At 40.1% G+C, this 16077-nt stretch overlaps 1 protein-coding gene across 2 annotated transcripts in view; it reads left to right on the top strand.

The window, feature by feature from the left end:
* Positions 1 to 15578, top strand: part of temp (protein prenyltransferase alpha subunit repeat-containing protein tempura) — a 97680-nt gene extending 82102 nt beyond the window's left edge. For both annotated transcript variants that reach the window (XM_067137933.2, XM_067137934.2), the window contains exon 4: positions 14341 to 15578. In XM_067137933.2, the coding sequence (XP_066994034.2) occupies positions 14341 to 15446 (1106 nt within the window). In that variant the 3' untranslated portion in view covers positions 15447 to 15578. The remainder of the gene's footprint in view (positions 1 to 14340) is intronic.
* Positions 15579 to 16077: the final 499 nt, after the last annotated feature.

The following is a 16077-nucleotide window of genomic DNA, read 5'->3' as shown; positions in this document are numbered from 1 at the left end:
TCAGCAATTGACGCCCGCCGGAAATATCAGGCGTGCACCCTTTTACTTGTTATGCTCGTGGGTGAAGAAGAGTTGGGATCTTATACCACCTGAACTAGTCTCCAAGAGCTTCAAAAGGACTGGGATTTCGAATGCACTAGACGGTTCCGAAGATGACGCAGTGTGGCAGGGAGACGAAGAATCTGATACTGGTATTAACAGAGGCGCGGACGGCGCATCAGATAGCGAAACCTGCGATAGCGACACCGAAGATTTGGAATAAATTGCGTACCGGTAAGTCCGCATTTCACAACAAAGCGATAATTTTTTGCAAGTGTAATATTTTAACTTTAATACTCAAATTAATGACAAATTAACTTAATACGTTCATTTTTATTTTCAGGTTGGAAAAACGTTCGCCGAATTGTTGCGAAAAATTATGAATTTTGTTTTAGACTATTTTAATTATTTTGATGTATAAACGCGAGTATTACGTGCATCTTAAATTTGTATCAAATACAATTTAGTTATAAATACATTTTTTGAGTAATACAAATACTGGTATTAAATATTCATCGTATAATGGTCGCACCCTACAATGTTTTTCGAAAATTTTGGTATAAAAAGTGCGACGATTATGCCGTAAAATACGGTATTACCATCCTGGGAGAACACACAACCTAAATACTTGAAATTATCAACCTGTTCTAGCTTTGTATCATCAATCTGACATTCAATTCTGTTGAATTTCTTACCTACTGACATCAATTTAGTCTTTGAGAGGCTAATTTTCATACCATACTCATTGCACCTATTTTCAAGTTCCAAGATATTAGACTGAAGGCTTTCGGCACAATCTGCCATTAAGACCAAGTTGTCAGCATAGGCCAGACTGCTTACTACATTTCCACGTAACTGAATCCCTCCCTGCCATTTTATACCTTTCAGCAGATGATCCATGTAAACTATGAACAGCAAAGGTGAAAGATTACAGTCTTGTCTAACCCCTGTAAGTACCCTGAACCAAGAACTCATTCTACCATCAATTCTCACGGAAGCCCAATTGTCAACATAAATGCCTTTGATTGATTTTAATAATCTACCTTTAATTCCATAGTACCCCAGTATGGCTAACATCTTTTCCCTCGATACCCTGTCATATGCTTTCTCTAGATCTACGAAACATAAACACAACTGCCTATTCCTCTCATTGCATTTTTCACTTACCTGGCGCATACTGAAAATCTGATCCTGACAGCCTCTCTGTGGTCTGAAATCTCACTGGTTTTCATTCAACTTCCTCTCAACGACTGATCGCACCCTACCTTCCAAGATGCCAGTGAATACTTTGCGTGGTATACTAATCAATGAGATACCTCGATAGTTGTTCCAATCCTTCCTGTCCCGTTGCTTATAGATAGGTGCAATTACTGCTTTTGTCCAATCAGTCTTTTTTTGAAGAGAGTGTAAATGGAATACCCTTGGACCTTTAAATATTGTTGGTTTTCAGGTGTAATATATATTTATTTATTTATTTATCTATCTATCTATCTATCTATCTATCTATCTATCTATCTATCTATCTATCTATCTTAGCAGTGGCGAAGTTAGTGCTCATGGCCCTCTTGTACACTTAACCACATAATTAATATACAGATAATACATATATAAAAGGAATGTACTATTCTGTCATAAAATCAAAGATAAGCTAAAAATTACAGATTTGGACAACATATAATGAGGAAAGAAAGCAGAGTTCAACAAATAAAGTAGAATAAAATTCGGAGCGTAAAGATAATGAGAAAGAGACAAAGTCATAATGAAAAAGTAAGATAAAAACTGGAAAAAATAAGCAATGCATAAAGAGAACACAGTAAGTAATAAAGTAAAGGGAAATGTAAGATATGCCATGAAAGTGTCTATGTACATGAATAAGAAGCTAAATATTATGTACATTACACTATTATAATAATAATTTCACTTACACAAACTAGCAAGCTGAAAACCCTCACCAATTTCTTCACGAAAATCAGATATCCATAATGGCCCTGCAGGAAACAAGGTACCCAGATGAAGAGATTTTTTAATCCGAAGGCTACCGATTTTTCAAGAGCAAAGCACAAAGAGGAATCCTCAATGGAGCTGTGATGCTTGGAACCGCGTTTGCTGTTAGAACCAAGATCCTTAAATCGGTTGCAAATTTCGAACCTGTGAATGACAGATTGTCTTTACTCACAATTAAATGCGCGAACAAAACCTACGCCCTAGTTAACGCACATGCTCCTACAAACGATAAGAACAAGTCTGACCCAGACGAAGTTGATAATTTCTGGGACCTACTGGATGAAAAATTAAACAAAATCCCCAAACACCATGTCAAGCTTCTTTTGGGCGACTTCAATGCCCAACTAGGTCGTGAACAGAAGTACAAGAAAGTTATGAGAAATTACCCTGCTCACAAAAGAACCAATCTCAATGGCAAAAGACTGGTGTCAATTTGCGAAAATCACAACCTGCAGGTCATGTCAACCCACTTTCGCCATCTACCCAGAAAACAAATGACTTGGCGTTCTCCCGTCCAAGCTTTCGGAGAGTTCCAAATTGATCATGTTGCAATCTCCAGAAGAAACAGCCCTGAGATTATGATTGTCAAGGTAAAGAAAGGCATCAATGTGGCCTCAGATCATTATATGTCTCTTATCAAATTCAAACCAATTCCCGCAAACACAAAGAAGACAACCAAACAGATCACACGCTTCGACAATGATAAACTTCGGCAAAGGTTCGAGGAGTTCCAGGAGAAGGCTAGACAAAATAACTGTGACTTTAACAACGCCAAAAGCCTCCTTGTTGAGGCCGCCAAAGACGTTGCAGAAATCAAGAGAAGCAAAAAGCATGCCTGGTGGAATAGTACCTGCGAATCAATCCTCCAAGAAAGACTCAATGCGTGGAAACAGTACTACTCTACAAAATCAGAAAATGATTGGGAAACCTACAAAACCCAACGTGCCCAAGCAGCTAGGGTGTTCAGAACTGAGAAACGTAAATACGAAAAATCTCTCATTGAAAAGATAGAACAAAACTTTAGGAAGAATGAAAGCAGACAGTACTACAGAGCCTTCAAACGCAAACTCACTGGCTATAAACCACCATCTCTACGCTTTGAGCAAAAGGACGGCATACTGGCGACGTCAAATGAAGAAAATTGCAGTATTCTCACAGATTACTTCAAGAATTTACTTAATTGCTCTAAACCGCAAAGCCCCATTGAGACCAAGGAACCCTTACTCAGGTACCCAGATTCCAAATCACCCGACAGAGATGAAATCAAGCGGCACATTGCCCGTCTCAAAAATAACAAAGCGCCGGGGGAAGACTCAGTAGTAGCAGAACTATGGAAATATGCCCCAGAGGAATCACTTGATATCTTGCAAAAGCAAATAGAAGAAATTTGGAACAAGGAGACCCTACCCGAAGTTTGGAAAATAGCTTTGATCCATCCATTACACAAAAAAGGCAGCATGAAGAACATCAACAACTACAGAGGAATATCTTTGCTACCCGTGACTTACAAAATTCTATCACTTGCCATCCTGGAGCGTTTGGAAGCACAAGTCGAACATCAAATAGGTGAATACCAAGGAGGGTTCAGAAAAGGTCGCTCAACAGCTGAACAAATCCAAAATCTCAGAACGATCATCAGATATTGTACACTAAGGTCCAATCAGTATGTGTCTGTCTTTGTGGACTTTAAGAAAGCGTACGACTCCATTGACCAGGAAGTCCTGCTAAACATCTTAAATGAATTTGGAGTTGATTTGAAACTGCTGGCATTAATTAGAGCCACCCTGACCGATACAAAATCCAAGGTGAAGTTCCACGGATGTCTCTCGCATTCCTTTGACATCAAAACAGGAGTCCGACAAGGTGATGGGCTCTCCCCGATACTCTTCAACTGTGTTCTTGAAAAGATCATCAGAACCTGGCGGGTGAGATTACAGGAAACCAACTACAGTCCATTGAGAATAGGAACCAAATCCAAGGGGATCGCAACAGACTGCTTAGCATTTGCCGATGATATTGCTGTTCTCTCAAACGACATAGAAACCGCTAGAGCTCAAGTTGAAATTTTAAAGGAAATTGCCAAACAAACTGGTTTGCAGATATCGTTTGAGAAAACAGAATTAATGACTAACATCATAGAGGCTCCACCAAAACTCCATACAAAATACGGGGACATCACCCGAGTAGACAAATTCAAATACCTGGGTGAGATCATCATGAAAAATGGACTGGACAAAGAAGCACTTCAGGAGCGAGTACACAAACTGGAAATAGCCTACCAAACATCCCGCACAATCTACAACAAAAAATGCCTTTCCCAAACACCAAGGTGCGTCACTATGAAACAGTTCTGAAGCCAGTAGTTCTATATGCAGCCGAAACCCTGTCTCTAAATGCCAACAAAGGACTCCTTGAAGAACTGGAGAAAAGAGAACGCAAAATTGTGAGAGGAATCTTGGGATCAAAGTACAGAAATGGAATCCATCAAAAGAGATCCAACAAGGAAGTCTACAGCAAAATAGAGAAAATTACCGACACAATCAGAAAAAGACGGGCACGATTTTACGGTCATCTGAAAAGAATGGACGGAAGAAAGTTAACTAAGGAAATCTTTCACTTTTTTTATTCAAACCCCAAAACCACAATTCCCTGGTTTAGAAATACCAAAGAAGACGTTCTTAACAGAGATCTCTTCCGCAAGAAAATATTGACAAACGGGCTAAACCGAGATGAGCAACCGAAGAGAAGACACGGTGCCCCTTGGACAGAGGAGCGTAAGCAGGCCCACTCACAAAGAATGAGGGAAATTTGGGCTCTAAAGAAGGTCAAGTTGAGTGTCAAATGCAACAAGACTTAACGTGGTCCTTGATGGCCCCAGCGTATTATATATATATATATAATAATCACGATCACACAACCTATCATACGTCGTCATACACACGAAACAATCAGCGGTATTCAACAGGTAATCTCTACCTGCAGTCTTAAATTTTGATATTGAGTTTGAGTTCCTGACAGCAGCTGGGAGTGAATTCCAAAGTCGTGACCCAGCCACAACGAAGGATCTGTTATGTATTGAAGAGTGGTTGACGGGAATAGAGAGGGAAGTGCCATATCTAGTGTTACAGTTATGGAATGAGGATAATGAATGGAATTTTGAAGAGATGTATTTGGGTAGATTTTCCTTCTGAGTTCGATATATCAACGTAAGTACATGGAATTTCCGTCGCTTCTCGGGTTTCAGCCAGGAAAGAAATGTGTAGCTAGGGGTTATGTGAGCATCATAACTCAAGTTAAAAACAAATCGAAGACCAGAGTTCAATGCTCGTTGAAGTTTCATAGTTTGTTCACGGGTTGCATCAATGAGGACAATGTCGCAGGAGTCAACTATTGGTAGTATCAAAGTTTGGAGTAGTTTTATCTTTACGTCTTGTGGCAAAATGTCCTTATGTCGTTTCAGAGGGTGTAGCGTCGCGTACATCTTTCTACATGTATTTCTTAGGTGTGCAGACCAGTCGAGAGTTTCGGTCAGGGTCATACCTAGGTTCTTCACTTCCTTACTGAACGGGATTACGGTGGCATTTAATGTCACCGGAGGAATGGCATAATTTTTATACATGATGTTTAATAATTTTTGAGAACCGATAATAATTGTTTGAGGTTTTTGAGGGTTGAGGAGGAGATTTTTTACTGGCGTACACACTAAGTTGTTGAAGGTCGGAGTTAATATCTCTTATTGCATTCGATATATCATTTATATTAACGGGCACCAAATTTGGAGGTCATCGGCAATGAGGTGATATCTATTATACTTTATTTTTGAGGAGATGTCAATTATATAGAGGACAAACAAAAGGGGAACAAGAACAGAACCTTGGGGGGTTCCTGCCTTCCGGAGTCGCCACTGAAAAGCAGTATCTTGTACTGTAACACGTTGCATACGATCTGTAAGATATGCAATGAGAAATTTTAAAGCAACATTACCGAAAAACGATTTGAGCTTCATCAGCAATGTCTGGATGTTTATCATGTCAAAAGCACTGCTGAAGTCAAGGAGTGTGAGTATTGTCACTTGTCTTTCATCCATTGCTTGTCTGATGTCCTCAGCCACTTTGAGTAAGGCAATGTTGTGCTATGACCCTTCTTGAAGCCAGATTGCAGCGGGTCAAGAAGAGAGTGAGCCTGAAGGTATTCCAGTATTTGCACATGTACCAACCATTCTAACGCTTTGGAGAGAGCAGGGAGAATCAATCTTACCTTAAAATGGTCATCTGCGCGATGTTCACTCTTTTGACATATTCTTTCCATATGACACAGAAACTCACCTCATGTTAATCTAACGCAACGTTTCCTCGGCGAATAGCAATTCTTTCTCATACCGCAGAACTTAAACAAACATCTGCATTTCAAATATTCCTTAATATACTCCAAGAAATAACCATATTTTAACACCATTCCAATATACATTATCATACCACTGGCATACATATTGCCGTACGCATATAGCCGACTACACCCAAAGCTATATGCCAAAACATTTTAGCATTGCCTTATAATAAACGCATTTTAATAACCTCTTATCTTTAAACAGCAGTTGGAGTTCAATGCCCTCTTTCTATAAAGAAAGGAATATGTAACTTATCTGTGTCGCGCAGGTAAATTCGTGACGTAATCATTGCACAAGTAATACGAGATTAATCGAAGTTTCACTAGTTGTATAGACTCATTGCTATTAGATCTTCACAAGTAACACTTCTTTCATTTACTCGTGCTAGTTTCTACTGTATGTATGCAAGTGCGGTAGCATGTATATGATATAATAGAATTCTAATTCTACACTGCCATCTTATCTTATAGCCTTAAATATCTCACACTTCACTTTATGATTCACACACGTTCTTAATTAATTCATAAATATCACCAATTAATGAGCACGTGCCGAAGTTAGAGTGAGGGTGTAGATTGCAAGAAACTACTCTACTAAAAAATGTATGGACTTAGCTCGTCAGATGTTATGTTTGGTCTGGTTGTTGCTCCATTCCTTGGTTGTGGTTAGACCCTCTGTTAGGATCTGGATCTCCAGTTGGATAACGTCTTCCTGGTCATCGGCTGGTCATATGGCTGGCTGGTCCAATCCTCATCGGCTGGTCCTCTGGCTGGCCGGTGCCCATCCTCATCGTCTGGTCCTCTGGCTGGCCGGTGCCTGTCCCCAGTTTAGTCCATCATGTAGATTTAGCAAGCAGTCATCATTCCAAATCTGCAGACAGCGTAGAAAATTCCTTTTGCGGAGCAATCAGTCATGATATATTCCATTGTTCTACTGCTTATTCTTAACGACGAAATTTTCTTTGGTTGGGATAAGTTCTCCGTATATAGATATTAAGTTTACAACAACAGGGGTAACTTTCTTCCCGTACGAAATTTTCGGTCCTCCAATATGGTGAGTCCTTTTTCTTCAATCGCAGAGTGGTTGCTCACCGGATCCAAATCAGATCTATCTCACCGCGATTTACTTATTTTTATAATATCTCGTCTCTTTTATAATGTACGCCGGTGAATTATTTTGTCAGATTTGATCGTCGATCGTAAAAAAAAAGGTCAATATCTTCTTCAGAAGTTTAGGATAATCTTCAGATGTAAAGCTTAGCTTGTATTTGCGTCTTTCTTCTGCCGTTGAAATTTTTTAGAGTATATTTTTTTAACAATTAGTCCGCTGCTATATTTTTTTTATAAAACAATTCAATTGAGCCTCTACTGTCCTGCAGTGTCTTCCAAATCAGTCCGTATCGTGACGTGCATGGTCTCCTATATGCCGTATTAATGAGAAGTTCATTGCCTTAATAGATCGCATGGGCCATACCTTCCTACGCCGCCATTTTGTAAATGGTCTACGAGATGTGAACGGGCACAATATGTTGATAGGCTGGTAGCAAGTTAAGTAGGTGCGTTTCAAACTCGATCAAGTAAGATACTTTAGGTGGTCGGTAAACCACTCCAATAAGTATTTTCTATCCACTAGCAACTACTTCAGTGAACATAAACTCCGTCCTCGACAATTCACCGGTCGATGAGGTACAAATGACACGGCTCGTCAGATCATCTCTACAGTAGAGAACAATACCTGCACCCCTCTTATTTGTATGATCATGGCGGTAGAGGTTATAGCCGTCAAGACGAACCATGTTGTTTGGAATTGATGGCGATAACCAGCTTTCACTAATACCTATCAAATGGACGCTATTTTTGTTAAATATAGCCTGAATTTCATCATTGTGTGCGGGCAAGCTTTGGCTGTTCAAGTGACAACATTGGAGAGTATGAGGATATAGTTAAAGTTCTTGTTTCAAAAGGTTACCGGCATCTATGTTCTGTGAAGGAGTAAGGGGTGTGCTATTCTTAGAGAGGCCATTGTCATGAGGAAATACCGTAGCTGCCTGACTAACGAGCATACTTTAACCGAGACAAAAAAAAAAAATCTTACCTGCGCGCGCGTAAATATTATAATAATAATAATAATAATAATAATAATAATAATAATAATAATAATAATAATAATAATAATAATAACAACAACAACAACAACAACATTTACTGGGCACATCACAATTGTCATATCACTCCGATAATCCACCTAACCGCCTCATGTGTAAGTTCAGTTCATTAGGTGAGCTAATGTGGAGCTTTTTCCCGTCTTCCAAATGAGCAATAATGCGGCCGTCCTGCGTCGAAACTCGCCGCATACCCCAGAAGTCCCGAGCTTTATGCAATACTTCTTTCCTTGTGGATGTCAGAGATTCGGTTATTAATAATTTGGTACCTTTAAGAGCTCGCTTGGCGCGCCAGATGCGGTCTCTTTCATGGTACCTGAGGAATTTAATGATGATCGGCCTATTACCTGCGGACACCACCTCAGCTGCTGTGCTCTTCATATGGCCAAGTCTATGACATCGATCTATGCTGTCTATAGACAATTCATTGTTCAGACCATTTTTTAACGTACCCAGCGCCACAGCATACGTGTCCTCGTTGAGGGTCTCACAGACACCTTGAAGGAGTAGGCAGTTCCTTCTGCTATATTGCTCTGCCTCATCAATCAGGATGTCCTGCTGGTCGAGACGTTCCTGTAGATGGCTTACCTCCTTCTTCATTTCACTTAGTTCCTCTGAAATTATTTCCCGAAAGTCCTGGAACTCTGAAGCAAGGCCGGTTAGTGTGTCTCCTGGGTTGGCAGCACTGGTTGCACCAGTAGCTATGGCTTCCTCCAAGCGTGCTTGGAATTCTGCCATTCGCTTCTTGAACTTCGAAAGACGTTCATTTACGGCCTTCAGCGCCATAGTATTTAACAACTATTGAAGTTCACACTTAAATAAAGCACTAGCACACCCACAAATATTAAAATAATTATTATCTGGCTGATATGGCAGGTGAATTGCGGAGCACGTTTACTCGTGTTGTACAGCGCGTGCCATCTTTACATGTTGGCTTCCTTGATGAGAAGGATATCTACATCTCTGTCTATCATGATTTTCTTTACTTCCAGTAGTTTCTTTGTTGAAAGACCACCTGCATTCCATTGCACTATTCTTATGTCTTGTTGTTTTGCAAAGAAAAGAGCAGTTTTGTTTGTTTGCTCGTGTTTCAATATTCTGGAACGTTTTTACCAAAATTGTTACTGTTCAGCACCATCCAGGGGACACGTACAGCTTAAGGTATTCTGCGGACATGAGTAATGGCATACCCCATGAATGTTTGTGTCAAAAGTAAAGTTCAGGCTTGAATACTCTAAAATGATAAGACCAGTTCTGTGGAATGTTCAGAAGCAGAAGTGGCCTTCTCAAAGCCTTGATTTCAAGTTTTTCCCCCTGCCATTGTAAAACTCACATTTCAGGCTGTTATGGTTACAAACATTTGCAAAACATATTAGCAATAACAAGTTTTCATGAGTGAATAGGAATCTACTGTGCAGGAAAGCAATCTTGTAACTACTAGTGAAAACAAATTGTTTAGAAATCTGTCAACCAATCCTCCACCCATCCCATTGTAAGTGTTGTTGAAACAGAGACAAACCCTGCCTTGTTCTGCTCGTTCTAGGCAGGTTTGGAAGAGGTTGGTATGAGCGTGAGAAAGAGGGTAGTGTGAGTGACGGAGAAGGGCAATGTTGTGATACAGATGGGAAGTACGAGGGTAATCCCAAAAATAAGGTCTCCTACTTTTTTTATAAATACAGAACTATTCTTGTGGCTGTTGGTCACAGTATTGTGAAGAGTGTGTCCCGCATTCGCATATAAACATGTGCACGCCGCACTGGGGCACTCAGTCTTGGCAGCCATTGAGAATGGAGCTCCCGTTGGATGTTACCACCAAGTGCGAAGTGCGCCCAGTTATTCGGTTTTTGAATGCAGAAGGTATTGAACCAATTAAAATCCTTCGCCAATTTACGGAAGTGTATGGTGAGTCGTGCATGGATGTCAAAAATGTTTGTAAGAGGTGTAGAGAGTTTGCAGCCGGTTGGACTGAAATTCACGACGAACAAGGGAGCAGGAGACCATCAATTTCCGTCGAGACAGTCGTGAAGGTTAAGCAAATCATTTAAATTAATAAACTTCATTGTTTGTCCGTATTGAACTAATTTACAATCTTTTAATAAAACGTTGTAAGCAAATCATGCGTGAAGATCGGCAAATCACCCTGGATGATCTCTGCACTTTGTTTCCTTGAGATCTCCCGAAGCACTGCTCACAGAATTTCAACGGGAAAGTTGAAATACCGGAAGGTATGCGCAAGATGGGTGCCACGCATGCTGACTGAAGACCACATGCGGCAATGAGTTGATTCTTCCCGCGCATATCTTCAAAGCTTTGCTGCCGAACAGGACAACTTTTTGGACTCAGTTGTCACGGGTGACGAAACCTGAGCGTTCAACTGTACGCCTGAGACCAAGCAACAATCACGTCAGTGGCGGCATCCCTCTTCGCCAAAAGCGCGGAAATTCAAGCAAACACAGTCTGCCGGCAAAGTTATGACAACTGTGTTTTGGGATCAAAAAGGGGTATTGTTGGTCGACTTGATGCCCGCTGGGACCACAGTTAACGCTGACAGGTATTGTGAGATTCTGAAAGAACTCAGATGGACAATTCAGAACTGGAGAAGAGGCATGTTGAACAAGGACATAAACAATCTCCCTTGCCTGCACGTCACCCAGCAAACCGTTGGTCTCCTGCAACAGTTTCAGTGGAATATCGTCACCCACCCACCCACCCTATAGTCCCGACTTGGCGACCAGTGACTGTCACTTGTTCCCTAAGTTGAAAGAACATTTGGCTGGAAAGCGATTCAGCACCGACGACAAGGTGAAAGATGAGGTTCACAACTTCCTGAACAGCATGGCAGCGAGCTGGTGTGACATGGGCGTACAAAAACTGTTACAGCGTCTACAAAAATGCATTGACCTAAATGGTGATTATGTAGAAAAGTAGCTAAATGTTCAAGCTGTAAAATGATGTATACCGTTGTAGAAATAAATATGTCTATGTATTTATAAAAAAAATAGACTTTATTTTTGGGATTACCTTCGTACTTTATATGAGCCACCAACTTTATGCATTTTTAAAAACATGTTTTCCTTTATCTTCTAGCACTGGTACCCTACTTAGGGTTCTTTTTAGAAGCGTTTGGATGTTTAGTAGTAGACAGAAGGAATCACTTGACTGGGCTGGCTATAGCTCTTTTATGTTCTAAGGTAGCCAAGAAAGGCAAATAACCAACAGTATCCCTCCTGATTTTACCTTTAGGAAAATGATAATCAGGAAAGTAAGTGGCTTCTTTGTGGCAGGGAGTTTGGTGAACCATTGAGCCTAATGAGAAGCCACACCTGACTTCAATGTGTGTTGTACTGCACAAACCTTATGTATGTTTAAAAATCCTGAAACTTTATGCTATTTCCATCCTCTAAGTTCTGTCCCCTCCTTTTCCAGAAAGAATAACACTGGTTGTCATTTTGCAGTTCATAACAGTGGAAGTACCATACTAACTGTAAGGACTTTGAATTTAATTGTCACAGTTCCTCAGTTCTTTGTATAAATAAATATAGCAACATGGGACGACTGCCAACTTTCTTAATATACGAGGGGAGTTCAACATGTAATGCAACACATTTTATTTCTTGGCCAGTTTTGGTTTTAAGAATTGGAATTTTGTTTGGGACATCTTTGAATATTCCCGCTTCGTCTCATAGAATTTCATTAATTTCCGATAGGTGGCCGCACTATAACCAGCCTTAAAAATGACGTCTGTAATGGAGGTGGATACCAAACCGAGATCAGTTATTGAGTTTCCTTTGGAGGAAAACTGGGGCATGACAGATATTCATAGGCGCTTGCAGAATGTCTACGGAGACCTGGCAGTGGACAAAAGCACAGTGTGTTTTTGGACAAGGCATGTTGCTGCACATAGTTGTGACGCCTGCCAAGTTAGAATGTGCAGACACCCTTATTTGAGGTGATTGATGGATCACAGTCAAGTACCTTGTTGCTTTTCCCCCTGTGGGTGGGGGCGGTAGAATAACACCCACGGTATCCCCTGCCTGTCGTAAGAGGCAACTAAAATGGGCCCCAGGGGCTCTGAAGTTTGGAGCGTGGGGACCATGGGGCCCTTAGCTGAGTCCTGGCATTGCTTCCACTTACTTGTGCCAGGCTCCTCCGTTTCATCTATCTATCCGACCTCCCTTGGTCACCTCTTGTTCTTTTCCGACCCCGACACTATTGGGTTTGCGAGAGCTAGGGGTCTTTCATTTCCACGCCCTTGGTAGCCCTGGTCTTCCTTTGGCCGATATCTTCATTTTTCGAAGTGTCTGATCCCTTCCATTTTTCCCTCTGATTAGTGTTATATAGAGGATGGTTGCCTAGGTGTACTTCCTCTTAAAACAATAATCACCACCACCTTGTTGCTGAACTTGATGTCTCTGTTGATAGTGTTGACACATCCACCAGTTGGTGTGTTCAAAGGTTTGTTCCCGCTGGGTTCCTCGACACCTAACGGAAGACCCTTTAGAGGCACCAACTCTCCCATGAGAAGCCTCCGTGGCTCAGACGGTAGCGCGTCAGCCTCTCACCGCTGGATACCATGATTCGAATCCTGGTCACTCCATGTGAGATTTGTGCTGGACAAAGCAGAGGCAGGATTGGTTTTTCTCCGGGTACTCCGGTTTTCCCTGTCATCTTTCTTTCCAACAACACTCCATTCTCATTTCATAGCATTTATCAGACATTAATAATCACCTTGGGAGTGGCGACCCCATTGTAATAATAGCCTATATCTGGTTCATTCATTACATCCCTGACCTGGTCAAGGACTGGAAAAAAAGGTTGTAGGTTTTCTTCTTTCTTTTCTCACTCTCCCATGAAGAAAAAGTTCAAAACCGTGCCCTCAACGGGTAAAGTCATGACTACAGTTTTCTGGGACTCTGAAGGAGTTATTCTGTTCGATGTCCTCCCTTGTGATGAAACGATCAACTCTGAAGTGTATTGTGCTACTCTAAGGAAATTGAAGAAACTACTTCAGCGCGCTTGTAGCCACAAAAATGCAAACAAACTTCTTCTCCATGACAACGCAAGACCTCACACAAGTCTGCTCACCCGATAGGAGCTCACAGAACTTCGGTGGACTGTTCTTCCTAATCCACCCTACAGCCCGAATATCGCGCCTTCTGATTTCTATCTGTTTGTTCCAATGAAGGTTGTACTCCATGGGAAGCATTACGTGGATGATGGGGAATTTATTGATGCAGCATGGTTTTGGCTCCAACATCGACCAGTCAAGTGGTTGAAATAATAACAGTAAGTTATTTTATTCATTTGACCACCTAATCGGTACAATAAATCTTGTATTTGTTGAATTGACATGTACCATTTTAATTAACATGTCAGTGTAATTCAACAAAGATAAGATTTATTGTATTGATTAGGTGGTTAAATTAATAAAATAACATATTGTTATTATTTCAATCAAATATCATCAATACGGATCAAAAATGATATTTATCACATGTAACAGTCAGGTGGTACCGTGCAGGCATACAAGCCCTCACATTATGGTGGTGTAAGGCCATAGCATGAACAGAGATTGTTGAAAAATAGGGTATTGTAGCAGTAGGATTGGAGAATAACGTGGTGTATTTGAATCCTCAATAAAACCAATCTGCTTTTAGAAAAATATGTGTTGCATTATGTGTTGAACTCCCTTTGTATCTTATATTGCTGTATATGTAAGAATTGTAATTATGTTCTTTATGTTGTGTAGGTAATCCCGATGTAAGAATGCTCATTGATGAAGAACTGAGGATAACACAGTATGCAGCTGATCGCTATGCAAATAACTACCATGCTTGGTTACATCGTATGTGGTGTCTGACTCATATAGCTCCTGCCATCACTTATGCTGTTGAGTTGTATATTAGCGAGTGGTCATCATCAGAAGCGTGGATTTCGATGCATGTGTCTGATCATAGTGGATTGCAGTATCGACAGTTCCTTCTGAAACAAATGTGTGACTTATTTACCAGGCCAGAGAATAAATCTTCTATAACAGCAATATTGGAAGTAGCACAAAAATCTCTTCATCAGTACCTTCTTCCATTTCAAAATACTCGGTGTAGCTGTAAGCAAGATGGATTTCCTAATCAAGAAGTATCAGACAAAGTAATTGACAGTAATTCATTTGAACCGACATCTCATAATTGCCACCTGAGTATGGACCAGTGTACAAACTCTTCTGTTGTTATTTTGTTAGGTCTTGTAATTTCTGAACTTCTACTTAATGTTGATTTTATTACCCAGTTCACTGGTCATGAAGCACTTTGGTACCACAGAAGATTTGCGTTGATTTTGCTTCGGTCAATACTTAAGGGTGTTGGGGTTAATGTGTGGAAAAATAGTAATTATAGAAATGTTTGTAGGAATAAGTCTGACAATAACTGTTGTGATGAAGTAGAAAGCAATTGTAAGTTTTCAGTTCTTTGTTGTGATATATTGACAAAGAAGAATTCTCATGACTTACAAAGAAATAAAACTAGAAATGATTGTTGCTCTTCTGAGAGTTTAGTAGACCTCATGAAGGGGAAAAATTGTCTCATAGAGGAGTACTCCATTAATAATACTTTTGGTTATTTACACAGTAACTGTGATGCACTTTCTACTGAAAAAGACCAGGAGCTAATAACAAGTACAGTTTCAGAGGAAGATATTGAAATCTGCAGTTTAATTTCGAAGTGTGTATTATCACATGAGGAACAGTTGATATTTAGATGCGAAACACAGGATGCAAACCAGCAACGTTTAAGTGCTCAACATCATCATTGGCTGATGAATATTATGGAATTACCCATTCAGAGACTTAAGCTGAAGTAGCATTGTGACAGGTTATACTTGTATTTCTATTTACTCCTGTATAGTTCAAGATCCATACGGTAGTAAGCATTGTATGAAATGTTGAATATGTATATAATGATAAAAAGAGCAAAAGAAAACTATTGATAAAGATCTATAAAGATTATAGACATAGCATGTGGTATTTGATCTTACTTAGTATAGGTTTCATTTCCATTGTGGGCTTGTCTTGGAACCTATACCTGTAATTACCTACTCAGTTCCACTGTTAGATCCAATGTACTGTGTATTGTAGCACACACCCAATTACTCAAAACCTACCCCACAGTCTAATATGGTCAACTACATTCGGAATAACTGTCTTTTCCTTTTTTTTCTTTCTTTTTTTTTAAATTTTCTTTAACTGATGTCATTTGGAAGTACCCCTGTATCTCATAATAATGGTATATGTTCATCCGATTCCCCATGTTAAGAGGAAAACTAGTTCTGGGATATTTTGTGGACTGAAAGCAATGAATGATAACTGAGAGTTGAGAATTTCCTTTCTACCGTCAATCAAGGTGAGATTTGTCCGTTACTTGTGTGTTCGTTTGTTTCGATTTTGTTGAAACTGGTATCTAAAATGGCAAAAATTTAGAAAAATTTTGTTATA

This window comes from Anabrus simplex, chromosome 1 (assembly GCF_040414725.1).
Source record: "Anabrus simplex isolate iqAnaSimp1 chromosome 1, ASM4041472v1, whole genome shotgun sequence".
Classification (NCBI taxonomy): domain Eukaryota; kingdom Metazoa; phylum Arthropoda; class Insecta; order Orthoptera; family Tettigoniidae; genus Anabrus; species Anabrus simplex.
This window is presented reverse-complemented; position numbering and strand designations above follow the sequence as displayed.